The sequence below is a fragment of the Lactuca serriola genome, chromosome 4 (genome assembly GCF_051521515.1).
Source record: "Lactuca serriola cultivar US96UC23 chromosome 4, Lser_US96UC23_V15, whole genome shotgun sequence".
Classification (NCBI taxonomy): Eukaryota; Viridiplantae; Streptophyta; class Magnoliopsida; order Asterales; family Asteraceae; genus Lactuca; species Lactuca serriola.
Window position 1 is genome coordinate 299,253,314 of NC_136411.1, and position 15,690 is coordinate 299,269,003.

At 42.7% G+C, this 15,690-nt stretch overlaps 2 protein-coding genes across 2 annotated transcripts; both read left to right on the forward strand.

The window, feature by feature from the left end:
• The first annotated feature begins 2,619 nt into the window (after window positions 1-2,619).
• LOC145099458 (uncharacterized) lies at window positions 2,620-3,129 on the forward strand. The gene has a single exon (XM_079037031.1). The coding sequence runs from the start codon at window positions 2,620-2,622 to the stop codon at window positions 3,127-3,129; it is 510 nt and encodes a 169-aa protein (XP_078893157.1).
• A 563-nt stretch (window positions 3,130-3,692) lies between these two features.
• Window positions 3,693-4,139, forward strand: LOC145099459 (uncharacterized). Its single transcript, XM_079037032.1, has one exon. The coding sequence runs from the start codon at window positions 3,693-3,695 to the stop codon at window positions 4,137-4,139; it is 447 nt and encodes a 148-aa protein (XP_078893158.1).
• Window positions 4,140-15,690: the final 11,551 nt, after the last annotated feature.

Sequence of the window (15,690 nt, forward strand, 5' to 3'; positions counted from 1 at the left end):
GAGGAAGACACTATGGCCAAGCAAGAAGACCACCACCACGTTTCCGACCATTTATTAAAGACGACAGACAGAGTCGCCGCCCAAAAGTATATGCAGTGTCTGAGAAACAACAGCTAGCCAAGTCGCCTAAGCGTCGGTACTGTGAGTACCACAAAAGCAAAACGCATGATACAACTAGCTGTTCGGTACTAAAGAAGGAGATGGAGGAGAAACAACTTAAGAGAGACCTGGTGGAGGTGGCGCGAAGCCTACGCACCAAATTCGATGCTGAGAACGCCAAGGGTCCACCCTGCGAAGGAGTTCAGCCAAAGGAGATATTCATGATACGCAGTAAAAGAAGTAGGGAGGAACAGCGAGGCGAGCAAGTCATTGTTAAACCTTCAGCACGCGCACTCACGTTTTCCATACAGGATCCCCGGCCGGACGGCTGGAAAGGTGACAACCCTCTGATAATACAGGCATCTATCAAAGACGTGACTATCCATAGGGTCTATGTCAACACCGGGAGTTCAGCAGACATCATCTATAAGCATTGTTTACGGCTGCTTCCGGATCGCTGGAAAGACAATTTGCGACCTACAACGAGTAGGCTGGTGGGATTCACCGGCGACAGCCTGTGGCCGTTGGGCACCATCCACCTCCCCTTAACAATCACTAGCCACGACAAGCAGCAGAAGAAGACCGCCCTGATAGACTTTGTGGTCATTCGACACTCAACGGAGCACAACATCATCTTAGGGAGGACTGCCCTCTTGAAGCTAGGGGTCGTACCTTCAACCATGCATCGGATCATGAAATTCGACACACCAAAAGGCGAAGCCATGATTTTGGCCACCCCGCCCAGAGAATTGCGGTGCTATACAGTTATGAAACCAGCAGAAATAACCAAAGGGCCCAAGAGGCCCAGGGGCAATCCTGCAAAGGGGAAGGAGGTAATCAATGAAGGATACCCCGACCAGCCGGTCAATGTTGGAAGCGACCTCCCAAGCCACACAAGAATAGCACTGGTCGATCTACTCAAACACTACAAACATGTATTTTCTTGGACCCCCATGGATATGGTGGGGGTAGAAAGGAAGGTCATTGAACATAAGCTAATGATCAAACCGGGGGTAAAAGAGGTTAAGCAGAAGAAGCGGGTACAAGGAGGAGACCGTAACAGGGCGATCAATGCAGAAGTGTCTAAGCTGACGGAGGCTGGAATAGTAAGGGAGGCGATGTTCCTAACATGGATTGCAAACCAAGTTATGGTCCGCAAGCAGGATGGGTCGTGGCGCATGTGCATCGACTTTTCTGATCTAAACAAGGCATGCCCTAAGGATTGCTACCCACTCCCGGAAATCGATCAGAAGGTAGAGTCGCTACAGGGATTTAAGCTAAAATGCTTCTTGGATGCATACAAAGGGTATCACCAGATATTGATGAGCAAAGAAGACAAAGAGAAAACAGCCTTCTATACAGACCATGGCACGTTCTGCTACACCAAGATGCCTTTTGGGTTAAAGAATGCAGGGGCGACATACCAGCGGCTAGTCAACTCGATATTCGCCAAACAAATTGGAAGGAATATTGAGGTGTATGTAGATGATATGGTGATTAAGAGTCCAAATGAAGAAAAGATGTTGCAAGACATCGAAGAGACTTTCAAGACATTAAAGGTGGCCAAGATGAAACTAAACCCAGCCAAATGCACGTTTGGAGTGGAAGAAGGGCAATTCTTGGGCTACTATGTTACTAGACAAGGCGTCCAGCCCAGCCCGACCAAGGTCGACGAGTTCATCGAGACGCCAACCCCAAACTCTCTTAGAGATGCACAAGGTCTGAACGGGAAGCTCATAGCTCTAAGCAGGTTCATCTCAAATTTTGCGGACAAGGCTATGCCACTGTTCCGCACCTTAAAAGGATGCATCGAGAAAAACAATTTCCAATGGACGAATGAAGCAGAGAAGGCGCTCCAGAGAATCAAGGAAGCACTGCACAAATTGCCGACTCTGGCAACCCCCATCCCTGGAGAAACATTACAAGTGTATCTTTCAACATCAGGCGAAGCGATATCATTGGTATTGGCTGTGGAAAAGGGAAGGGGAGCAGAGACAGGTATACTTTGTTAGCAGAGCGCTGCAAGGACCAGAACTCAACTATCCTACGCTGGAAAGATTGGTGCTGGCACTCATCTACGTTGCGAGACAATTAAGGCGATACTTCCAGGCACATCAAATCGAGGTACTCACAAGCTACCCCGTTAAAAAGATCTTGTTTAAGCCGGAGACGTCGGGTGGGCTGGCCAAGTGGGAAATTGAACTGGGAGAGCACAATGTAAACTACCGCCCAAGAACAAGTATCAAAGGGCAGGCGCTGGCTGATTTCTTACTAGAAATTCCTGACGGGGGGAACCCGGCAAAAGAAAAGGTGTGAGTAGTTGAAGAGGCCCCTACCGACGATGGTTCATGGACCCTGTACACGGACGGAGCGTCCAGCAGGGAAGGCTCAGGGGCGGGGTTGATCCTGACTAGCCCAGAAGGAGAAGAGGTAACCTACGCCCTCTGTTTCAACTTCCATACATCGAACAATGAGGCGGAGTACGAGGCGCTGCTTGCAGGGTTGCGACTCGCCAAGCAGATGGGTGCGAAAGTTGTAACAGCACTAACCGACTCAAGGTTAGCAGCGAACCAAGTCAATGGGAGTTTCGAGGTAAGAGATCAAATAATGGGAAAGTATGTAAAGATGGTAAAGCAACTGGTAGGATCATTCGGCCAATTTACAATCAAGCAGATACCAAGAAGTGAGAACAAGAGGGCAGACGCTTTGAGCAAGCTAGCGTCCACTTGTTTTGACCACCTATCAAAGAAAGTTTTAATGGAGGTGCTCTGGGAGAGAAGCATTGATGAACAGCAGGTGAACACCTTGACCCCCGCTAGACCCACATGGATGACACTGTTCTGGGAGTACCTCCAGAGAAGAGTGTTGCCGAACGACCATGACGAGGCCAGAAAAATACGTATAAAGGCGCCCTCATACGCAATGGTGAACGGGGAATTGTACAAGAAGGGATTCACGTCTCCATGGCTAAAATGTGTAGATCAAGCCAGGGGAGAGAGATATTGCAGGAAGCACACTCAGGGCAGGTAGGCGCACACGAAGGGGCGAGGGCTTTGACAGGAAAGGTGCTACGAATGGGGGTATACTGGCCGACAATACATCAAGACGCGGTAGAAGTAACCAAGAAATGTTGGGAGTGTCAGTCTTACACCCCAGTCCAGGCGAAACCCCCGGCGCCGCTAAGCAACATATCCAACCCATGGCCATTCTACCAGTGGGGCATAGACATAGTGGGTCCATTCCTAGAAGCACCATGGAAGCTGAAGTATATGGTGGTAGTCGTGGATTACTTCACAAAGTGGATTGAAGTTGAGCCACTGGCATGCATATCTGGGAGGCACATGATAAAATTTGTGTGGAAAAACATCATGACAAGATTTGGAACACCTAAGGTTCTCATCAGCGACAATGGTTTGCAATTCGATGAGAACCCATTCAGATAATGGTGCACTGCCAAAGGGATAAGCCAACGCTTCACATCGGTGACACACCATCAAGCGAACGGTCAAACGGAGGTGTCCAACCGAACCATTGTCAATGGGATCAAAAAGAGGTTGGGCAAAGCAAAAGGGAATTGGGCAGGGGAGATACCAATGGTGCTATGGTCATACAGGACTACACCACAGAAAAGCACAAAGGAAACCCCTTTCAGCTTGACATATGGGACCGAAGCCATGCTCCCCATGGAAGTGGCAGTGAATACGCTAAGGGTGGCCAACCAAGATGAGGAAAGCAAAACACAAGACCTGAGGATAAACTTAGATATCCTAGAGGAGAAACGTGAAGAGTCGGGAGTACGCCAAGTTGCGTATAAACATGCAACAAAAAGGTATTACAACCAACGGGTAAAGGAGAAGGCCTTCAAAGTGGGCAAGTATGTCTTGAGGAAAAATGAGGCCAGTCGGGCACAACCCCAGGGAAAGCTGGGCCCAACGTGGGAAGGCCCATACAGGGTCACAGAGGCAAACAGGAACGGGGCATACGTGTTAGAGACGATGGAAGGAAGGCCATTCGAAGAACATGGAATGCTAGGAACCTAAAGAAATATTTTTCTAAGGAAGAGGAAAGATGTAACCCTAGTTGGTTGATGTTCCATTGAGTATGTTGCACCCTAGAGTACTTAGAGTACGTCTATCCATGCTAAGTGACATGAGAATTGATACTCAGTGGATTCCTGTGTTTAAAGACATGAGTTTAGTACTCGACATATATAGAATTTCATGCATAAGTGACATGAGCTTAATACTTAGTGTATTTAAAAAACCCGCGGTTAAATAATAATGCAATTGCTGATCTCTCATACTTAGTGTAATAATCTCCAATGATTGAATGATGAGTGCTAAGTGCATTCAATGTGAACACTTAGTGTGTCAATGGTAACAAAAACAAAGCAAAATGTTTGGCACATCTTGAGCAATATGCAATAAGCGAATAAGCCAAGCACAAAACAAAAAAAGTAGATAGTAGATAATGCTTAGTGCATGTCAAACATATATATAAAAAAACATTGTTCTTAGCAGCTTCAACCATTGCAAAGCAAAACACATAGACTAAACAAAACGAAGAAATATCATGGCTCCGAACCATCACCAACAGGCTTATCACCAACCACAGCCCCCTCCACAACATCATCCTCACCTACATTCCCAGCCAACCCACCAGAAACTTCCCTATCATCCACCACTTCATCAACATCATCACCTCTAACACCTGCTCGATCATCACCACTAGCACCACGATCTTTAACATTCCCTCCCACACCAATGTCATTCACAAGCACCATCTCACGACCTGCAACATCCTCAAGAGTGCCCTCGGAACCAAAAGAACACAACTCTCGCAAACCATCAATACCCATCTCTCCCAAACCCAACATACTTGCGTGATCCATGCTAGCGAAGGACAAGAGAGCATCACTTACGCAAACCACAGGCCCGACAGACAGCGAACCAGCACCCGCCTCCCCACCTTCACCACCACTTGAAGTTTTCTGGACAGATTCAACCCCAGCCATATATGCAACATGGCGGATAAGACTGATAGCATTGGTAAAGTCAAGATGCTCTATCAGCTTATCAACGATACGCACAACACCGATTTGCAGCAGCCAATCCAAGTCTCGACGAGCAGCGCACACATCTGCTTGCAGCGACGACACAAGCTTGTCACGGTCAATGGCGTCACGCTCGAGACTTTCAACCTAGATCATTAAACCTTCATTCATTTGAGTTAGAGAATCAACCTTGTCCTCCAATGCAGCCCTAGCCTCATCAAGAACATTCTTCTCAGATGCCAGCAACTCACATTTCTTTTCAGCTGAGCGAAGATCGTCGCCAAGCTCACCCAGGCGGTGCTCCAGGCTTGCCACACGCGATCCACAGGTGGCATGAGCAACCTCCATCTCGGCAAGGCTATGGATGCGCCAGGAACCTACAACAAGATAGAACATCGTCTGCGCAGCAGCATAGGCCATGTTGTGAGCAAGGGCAGGGCTTCCCATCGCATCCATATCCCCCACTGCAGCTGGAGGGAAGGCATGGCGCGAGAACTCCAAGGAATTGGCACGAACAGAAAGATGAGAATCGTTGCGAAGATCCCAAGATGGCACAAAAACCGTCGATCCAGAAGCACCATCACCGGGGCCACCATCTTTGGAGACTGTAACTGGCCCGTGGGGACCGAGGCCTTTTGCGGGAGAAAGCTTGAAAGGGACAAACGGAACACTTGGAGAAGGGATTGAAGAAAAATCTGGAAAACCGGGTTGTTCAGTCGCCCTATTGACTCCCTCAGACTGTTGCACGTCATCATCGAGAATCACAACCACGCCAGAGGAAGTGGAGCTCACTGGCGTGGAACTCATCGAGCTCAACAGACGAGAAAAGTTGCGCCTAGTATGCACCCTCTTGGGGGCAGGAGGAGCACCATTCACCGGCTCACCCATCGCCTGCATAGCTTTCCGTTTCGCCTGCATCCGCCGAACGTCAGCAATGATACCCTCTTTGTTGTCCTCACTGTCCTCCGGGGAAGGGGAAGGAGCACCGCCCATTGGCATAACAGAGGAAATTGGGCGGGCAAGCAGCGGACCTCCCTCAGACGCCGACGAGCCCGCTGGAGGGACAGGAGGAGTAGGGGTGTTGAGACGGTCTGCCCTACGAGGAGGGGGAAGACGCTCAAACAGATCCACCTCGCGAAACTCCAGTTTGCCTCGATAGCGTTTACGCAGCACCTCATCCATGGATAAGGAAGACTCAACACCTAAAGCAAAAATAGAATGAAATGTAAGTCACATGGAGGCGGTTAAGAGAAACACCAAAAAAGTAAAGTAAAGAGAGAAACAGGACGAATGCAACACTCACCATCAATGATGGAGTAGAACACCGCTATCTTGCCACGCCGCCTCCAGGAGGGGCTCATCCCTACCCCGGACAGAAGCGCTTCGGAGTAATCCTTAGCGGTTACCTGCACACTTTTCAGGTAATCGGAGACTTCTTGATTGTGAGGGAAAAGCTTAGGGACAGTATCGGTGAAAGCATTGGCACGGTAACGACCACTCCCAAACAGTTCTTGATTCACCCACAACCAGTTGTCTTGCCAATTCTTGGGGGTGCGCCCATCAGGAACTAGGGCATGTCCCCCTCGTCGGGCCGAAAAAGTACACTTATCTCCGGTAAGGCATAACCGGAAGAAGAACTTGAAGACGAAGTAGTCGGGAACATACCCATTGGCTCTACAGATCATCTCGAAGGCAACCACCTTGTTGACAGCATTAGGGGTCAACATCTGAAGACTACAACCATCCTTCTGAAGAACCTCCTCTTGGAAATCTGTCAAAGGAAATCGTATGCCAACATCTAAGGTTTTAAGGAAAACCCCAATTTTCCCAGGGGGGAGAAGAGATGCTAGAGCCAGCAGAGGGAAATTCCACACCTTCTAAAGGAGACAAGCCATAAGTGGCCTCCAACTGTTGATACTCGACGACAGAAGGGACACTTCCGGGAATATTAGCCATGAAAAGAGAGAAAAGACGAATAGGCAGGGAAAAGAGGGAAGAAATGGAGAGAATCATTCTCTATAAATCCCCTTTAAAGGAAAAGGAAGAGGCGGAACATTCAAATGCCTGACACGCTGACGTAACCGTTAGCAGTCAAGCGCGGTCACGTCGCCATAAAGAGCGGAGTAACGACGGACACGCGTCAATCAGTTAAGTCCAGAACACCGTAACTAGCGCTGCAACGCTACGGCTAGGGGGACTTGATGGTGTGCCTAGGGCAGCACAACAAAACCGCGTCCAAGCCCTAGAGCCGGGCACACCAGCCAGGCTCAGCCCAGCAGGCTCAGCGCCCGCTGGCGCCCCCGGGAGCGAAACGGACAGGCGGAAGGCTCGCGCTCGACAAGTAATGCTCCTTGCTCCAAGACAAAAGATACGGTCATGAGACAAAGGGCAGGATCAGAGCATTACCGTCGGAGCCAATGAGAGCGCTCTAGCGGTTGAGGGCGCACGACCCTCCAATCAGCGCCTCTGACCTTGTCTCCTCCAAAAGTGATCCTGTCTGGTACGGACGAGGCAGGAGCGCTAGGTATAAAAGGATGTGCACACAAGACCAGAGAGGTAAGCTCTCTAACCAATCCTGAGAGAACAAACACAAACCCTAGAGTCATCCTAACTTGACCGTCGGAGCGTTCTCCCGGGAACCCCTCCCGGGAAGCGGCTGACGGCCCTTGTTCTTTGTGATCTTGCAGTTATAATCAGGCAACCAAGAAGATCTCATCCTAGAGTCAGAAGCAAGTTCTCATCCAGGACAAGGTTCCATCAGTTGCCAAATGAGACAGGAAATGGGCCCATGAAATCAATCCCCCATACGTCAAAAATTTCACAAACGAGGATTGGATTTTGGGGCATTTGGTTCTTTTGCGAAATGTTTCCCGTCCTTTAGCACCGCTCACAACTTTTGCAAAACAAGTAACAATCGCATGACATGGTTGGCTAAAATAATCCACACTCAAGGACCTTTCTCAAAGTCCGGCTAGGTCCGAAATGTCCCCCACAAGCAAATTCATGACAGAATTGCAAAATGGATTGGTGCTCTTGTTGGGGCACACATCGCCTAATGATTTGATCGGGAAAATGTTTCCACAAATAAGGTTCATCCCACACATAGTATTTTGCATCACTTTTCAACTTGTCTTTTGGAGCACGTGTGAATGTGTTGGGATACCTTTGTGACCAAAAAGTTAACGATATCAGCATACCAAGGAGTAGATTGAGTGAGGGAAAAGAGATGCTCATCCGGAAACTCGTCCCGTAATGGGAGAGGAGTTTCATTTGAAGTGATCCGGCTTAGATGATTGGCAACAAGGTTCTCGCATCTGCTCTTGTCCCGGATTTCCAAATCAAATTCTTGTAACGATAAAATCCACCGGATGAGTATGGGTTTTGCATATTTTTTCGTCATCAAGTACTTAAGTGCTGCGTGATCCGAATACACTATGACCTTGGTGCCAAGTAGGTATTGTCTAAATTTCTCCAAGGCGAACACTATGGCCAATAGCTCCTTCTCCGTAGTAGAGTAGTTGCTTTGAGCATTGTCTAATGTCCTTGATGCATAGTAGATCACATGGGAGTCCCTCCCATTCTTTTGACCCAAAATGGCGCCTATTGCATAGTTGCTTGCATCACACATAATCTCAAATGGGAGATCCCAATTTGGTGCTTTCATGATGAGTGTGGATGTGAGAAACTCTTTGAGTTTGTCGAAAGCTTCTTTGTACGCCTCGCTGAACTCGAAATCAACATCCTTTTGCAAGATTTGGCACATTGGTCTTGTTATCTTCGAAAAGTCCTTGATGAATCATCGGTAGAAACCTGCATGGCCCAAAAAAGAACGAACTTCCCGAACACAAGTCAGGTAAGGTAAGCTTTGAACAACATCGATTTTTGTCTTATCTACCTCAATTCCTTTCTTTGACGCAATGTGACCCAAAATGAGACCTTGACTCACCATGAAATGACATTTCTCAAAATTTAAAACTAAATTTGTTTCAATGCATCTTTTTAAAATTTTGGTGAGATTGGTCAAACACTCTTGAAAGGAGTTTCCATATACCGTGAAATCGTCCATAAAAACTCAACTATCTTCTCGACATATTCTGAAAAGATACTAACCATGCAACGTTGGAAAGTGGCCGAGGCGTTACACAATCCGAATGACATTCTACGGTATGCGAAAGTGCCAAATGGACATGTAAAAGTTGTCTTTTCTTGGTCTTCTAGTGCCACCAGGATTTTGTGAAAACCAGAATACCCATCGACACAACAATAGTGGGATTTTCCGGCCAACCTTTCTAACATTTGATTAATGACAGGTAATGGAAAGTGATCTTTTCGTGTGCTTGCATTGAGTTTGCGGTAGTCAATACATACTCTCCACCCATTTTGCACACGGGTGGGGACCATCATACCTTTGTTGTTCTCGACCAAAGTGATTCCCGTCTTCTTTGGCACGACTTGAACCGGGCTCACCCATTTGCTATCCGAGATAGGATAGATCATTCCCGCATCTAGGAGCTTCAAAATCTCTTTCTTGACCACTTCCATCATTGACGGATTCAACCTTCTTTGCGCGTCTCTACTCGGCTTACATTCATCCTCCATTAATATTTTGTGCATACAAGTGGAGGGACTCAAACCCTTGATATCTGCAATCGTCCAACCCATTTCTTCTTTATGTTCCCTAAACACCTTGAGGAGCTGTTCTTCTTCACAATTGGTTAGGTGAGTTGAAATGATGATCGGAAGAGTCTCGTTGTCTCCCAAGTACGCATACTTCAAATGTTGAGGAAGGACCTGTCCATAAAGTTTTGGGAAGTTGATCTCCTAATCAAATTTGCTTTACTAGTACACTAAATCATTTCTGATTTAGCAGAACCAAGCAAATAGATAGGATCATTAAGGGTCTTGTCATAGTCTATCTTATAAGAGTCCCAAAGGAACTCACTATGTGACTTAGAAAGGGATTGAACCACTAACTTTCTCAAGACTTTGACACCCAACTCTCCCGGCTTGTCAGCATGTGACTTCATCTCCAAGATGTGATCACACCTAGACCTTGCCTTGCCAATAGGGCTTGAGTGACCTTGAACTTGTGGGTTAGGGAGAATAATTGGAGGAGGTGGAGGAAGTGAGGTTCCAAAATATTTGGGAAGATCATAGATCTCTGAACTTGACATCTTTTGGGAGATATTCAAGATAGTTGATTTAAAGTCCTTAATATAACACCCAATATGAAACATTAAGGCTAGGACCCAACAAACTATTTTATAACTTAGAAGAGGGATGTCGTAATCCAAGCTATAAAATATTTGAAGGTAGGTGAATGACGATTCACCAATTTCCACCAAGATAAACGAAATGTATTATTAGGTTTCAATTGGATTTGAAACTCCTAGATCTTTGAGATTCATTGAACTGTTCAATGGCATGTTTCAATCTCGAGTGTGCCCTTCGGGTTTTGTGACTAGGATGTCGAGGATCACAAAACAAGGTGTGAAGTAACCATGCAAATTACTTGGTACCCTTAAGTGTTTACCCCTCAATCGATGTGCCGGTTAACCACACACACTCCATCGATACTATGATAAACATTAAGTTACCCTTTGCCTACCTTGTTAAATATGAGTTAGTGTGCCGGTTAACCACACACGCTCCACTAACCGACTTGAACAAAGTGCAAAGTGTAATTTCATGGATTAGCACCTTATTCACATTTTCCTAAGTAACTAATATTGGGTATTATTAAGAGTTTAGTTACTTAGTATTTATCATTAATACTTTTAATGAAGGGAGAATTATAGTCCTATCAAACCCGTTCGGCTAACGACCCTCCACCAGTCAAGGAAGCGGTGGGTGAGAGTGGACACCCATTAAACTGCCATTTTATAGGCAGTAACCTTATACCCCCCTTATAGACCGGCTTCGTGAATGAGCCCTACTAACGGTAAGACTGACTTTACTCTTATACATGTATATAAATATTATTAACTTATAATATTATAAAGTATAAGGGTTGAATTTTAACTCTTTAAAATTCTAAGGGCTTAACTTGGAATTAAAGTATTCATAAAAAAAACTTTTCAAATTCCAAAACTTGAGGGCAAGTTTTGAAACTATTCAAAACTCTTGGATTTTCATAACTTATGAGTTTTAATTAAAGTATTAAAACTTTTAATGAAGAGACTCTTGTACATCCATAACTTGAGGACAACTTATGGAGCCATAAAAACTATTTATAAGAAAAGACTCTTCATTTTTTTATAACCTAAGGCATTTTTATGAGTTTTTAAGATTCATAAATGTGACTTTTCATATAACTTGAGGACAAGTTACAAAAACACATTTTATGAACAACTTTTAGATTAATTTGGATTGAAAACATCTAACACATATTTTTCATTAATCTAAAAAATAACTCATAGAACAAGGAAACATAAAACTTTTGGTAATCCATAACTTATGGAGTTAAATGTTTGTTTTATGATGAAACTTTTCATGTTCCATAACTTAAGAATAAGTTATGGAATTCTTTAAAACATTAACACCAAATTTTGTAACTCCGTAAAAACTTTGAATCAATTTTTTTTAAACCTTTTCATATCCATAACTTATGGAGGTTTCAAAAAACTCTTTAGATCAAACTTTTAAAACTAATAAAATAATCATATCATTTTATCCTTTACTAAATTTGACATAATTCAACTCATATAGCAAATGATTCAAATTTTACAAATAATTAGTTTTTCACAAAAAAAAAAGTAATTATCTTAAAATTTGACAAACGTCATGTTTTTTTCCTTTTTTTCAACTTTGAAAATAAAACATTTGTATCAATATAACAGAAAACAACCCATGGCTTTGTTACCACTGATGGGTTTTGAGCATTCTAACACTCTTATGGTGTACATGCAACCCTATAAACCTTGGATCTATGTTTTCTCTATTATACATGCAAATAAGAACTTTCTAAGGCTTAAATCCTAACTAGCATATTATGAAGTTCTTATACTACAAAGTACTAGTTAGATGACATACCTTTTGATGTAGCTTGATGTCTTCAAGCTTTAAGAGCTTAGCCCTAATAGTGTGGAAACCTCAAGTGGAATCACAAATCACCAAAACACCTTGGAAGACTTTAGAGAATATGAATACTTGGTTGTCTCTAATGAAATCGGCTAGCCCTCTTAGTGTAACCACACTAGTGCCAATTTCACCAACCAATGACATCTTTATATAGTGTGGAGGATTAGGGTTAAACCCTAATACCTATGACCTTTCATTTCCTAGGATCCATGGGTTAAACACTCCATGGACTATCCATGAAAGCTTAGCCCAACCTAAATGAACTTGGTCCATTCCATATATATAAGAGTCCATATTTAATTAGTTCATTTTGATCACTTAATTAATTCTAAATTAAGTCTTGATCAATACTAATTAAATAATATGATTCCATATTAATATATTAGAACTTATAATATATTAATATAAATCATAAATATACTATTCTCAAAAGACTATCCATATAAATTGTGTCGGTGAAGTGCAACCCAAATGGACCATGCCGGGTCAGGTCAAGTACATACCAAATATAGTTATGGACTTAGACATTAATCCAACAGTCTCCCACTTGGATAAGTCTAAAACTATTATTGAGTATGACTTCAAAACCTAACTGGAAATCGTAGCTCTTAAAGCCGCTGTCGAACTCTGATCTTGTCAACAAACTTGTCCATTAGATAAGGGATCATATATTCCTCCATTCTAGATATCATATGGACTGAGACATGGATTATAGTCATTCTCTCTGTCCATTTGTTGTTTCCCGATTTCCGATTCATGACGACTGACTGATTGAACAAATCAAATTAGTCTTGGCTTGGCCAAGCACTCACATGTATCATCATTAAATCATCGAGGGGCCCACAGATATCGCTTTTATCCCGAAGGTAAAAGGAATGGATAAACTTCGACTCATATGGCTTGTTCTACTACTTTTTGAATCATACACAAAGGCACGTTTTATAACACCGAGTTACCGAATGCGTTTTCGTTTAATCAATGTACAACCAACTCATAGTAACAACTCATATCTCTAGGTTTGAAGAATATAAGATATTATCGTCTCATGATCACTCATGATAAAATCCATGAAGTGATTCCAATGAGCGCGGGTTGAATCCAATACTCAGAACTTATGAGCACTCATGAGTGTTGTAGCCCTTTGTCCAACATCTTAGACTTCTACAAGCCAACCCATGACAGTCTTAATTCATATCTACTTCCAACAACCGAATGTGGATGGTTTGAATAACTTAGTCATTCCAGAAGAATAACCTAGTTTATTCTGGAAGTCAAAACATGCAAAGTGAAACACAAGAATAAATAAATCAAATATGGTATCAAACCCTATGAATATAAATAAACACTTTTATTTATCACCATACTGATTACTCATTATTCATTATTTCGGTTTTATCAACTTTATACTTGAATTTAAAACAATAGTTGTCCCATGCTCCAAGCATGTACACTATGTTTTCTAAACACTAGTCATGCCATACACAAAGTATGCATACTATGTTTGTCTATGATCTTTACTTTGTGAAATAGATCAATTGAGCATAACTCCAATGATCATCTTTTCACAGTCCCAAACCCTTACTGCAAATGCAAGAATTCCAAATTCATGCCATTTACTGAAATCTGTTAGATTCTAAACTTATATGCATTGATCCTCTTGTAATGATTATGCACAAATTCAACCAGACTTGGCAACAATCATTACAGAGTATTCCAACGAAGATCAACTCCTTGGAAACATCCTTCTTGCATTAAGTTTCCTAATCTTACAGATTGAATACTTTCTAACTTTGAACCATTTCCATATTCCATTTTGACTATCACTTCCGAACAAGAGTTGCCTTTTTCAGACTAGGTCAATATGGTCCTTCCAAAGTCAACACTATACTTCCAACTGTCCTTGAGCAACCAATCCTCGGTAAACCTTAGATTGTCCTCAACAATTGCTTAATCATTTTAGTCATATCCAATTCTAGACCTTTTCCCTTCTTAATGCCCCAGGCATTTGGAAATTTTAGAAAGGATTAATATATCACATGTAATCGATCCTATATCCGAAGCATATGGGACACGATTCATGATGTCTCACATAAAGACTAAACCAGTCTTTTGCTATAATATTTCCATTTCTATTTGCCAAGTTCTCATAATTCAGATTATGAAAAGGGATGTCGTAATCATAATCGAATTTTAGAACGCAAATAATGAACCCATATATAGAATTTCCTTATGTTGAGCCATTCCAACATGAAATTCATATATATTCTTGACTAAATACGATTAAGACCTCAAGCTAAGCTTTTAGATTTGAGATGAAGTATAATATCCTCTCCCTTAATTATAACAAAACAACTTTTTTCCCAATTGAGACCTTTTGTTTTTCTATAATTAACATTGCTAACTTGCAACCTTTATCATAATTATCATGCTCCCACTAACATGATGATTAATAGCATAACACTTATGCTCCCACTAGCTTTGATATGTACCCAGAAATCAACTGGACTTCTAGAAATCAATACTTTATTGACTTTCTTACCAAAGTTCAGATTTCTGATACTAGATTGCCTTGATAAGACTTTATCAAAATCACACACCTCTCTTAGATAGCTCACAAGTGTGTCTAAACAATTTCAGAACTATGAAAAGGGATGCTGTAATCACAGTCTAAATTGTTTAGACCTTTTGCCATTTCTCATAAGTCAATGTTAGTGTGCCGATTAACCACACACGCTCCACTAACGACTTTGAGAACTGCAAAAGTCACAATTGCTATCTACTTAAAATCTACTTAGTGAAAGAGTTTCCTTACCATCATTTTCATGAATCGAAGAGAAACCTTATGACACTTAGATTTTATGGTGTAAGCGTTCCTATCCATGTGAATTTGCAAAACCATAACCACATGACTAGGTTAGTGACAAATCCTAACTCATATGGATTGAACTTGTGCAATCTTAACTTCTTGCCACCTGGCAGCTCAAGGGCCTGCCATTGCTTCCAAGTAGTTATTCAAACAATTTAGAACATGTAGAACTCAAATGTATAGCTAATTTAACTGGAATGGGCACAGAAATGTCAACACGATAGGTTATAAACCTCTAGTTGTGTGCTAGTGATGAAATACAGGTTTTTGTTCTTTATTACTTCTTGAAACCCTTTCAGGATCTTTTAGACTCCCACTGTCTCCTTGACCTATAAGACTTTCTTGCCAAATATTCAAGAGATAGTGTGTGGATTCTAATCAAGACAGACACTTAACACAATTAGCCTTAGTTGATCTTTGTTTTATCCAAAACATCACAACTTACCAATTTCAAATGTACAAGAGTAGAAAACTTTTACTCTTACATTTGACAAGTGTTTTAAACCTTCTTTAAGACATGTCACTCAAGTTACAATCTTAGAGTATAACTGTATGAACTGTTTTCGAGTGAAGTATGAATCATCTTCTTGAT

Bases quoted from the DNA above. Each gene is read 5' to 3' on its own strand.
- LOC145099459 (XM_079037032.1), top strand. From the start codon at position 3,693: ATGGTGCTATGGTCATACAGGACTACACCACAGAAAAGCACAAAGGAA.
- LOC145099458 (XM_079037031.1), top strand. From the start codon at position 2,620: ATGGGTGCGAAAGTTGTAACAGCACTAACCGACTCAAGGTTAGCAGCG.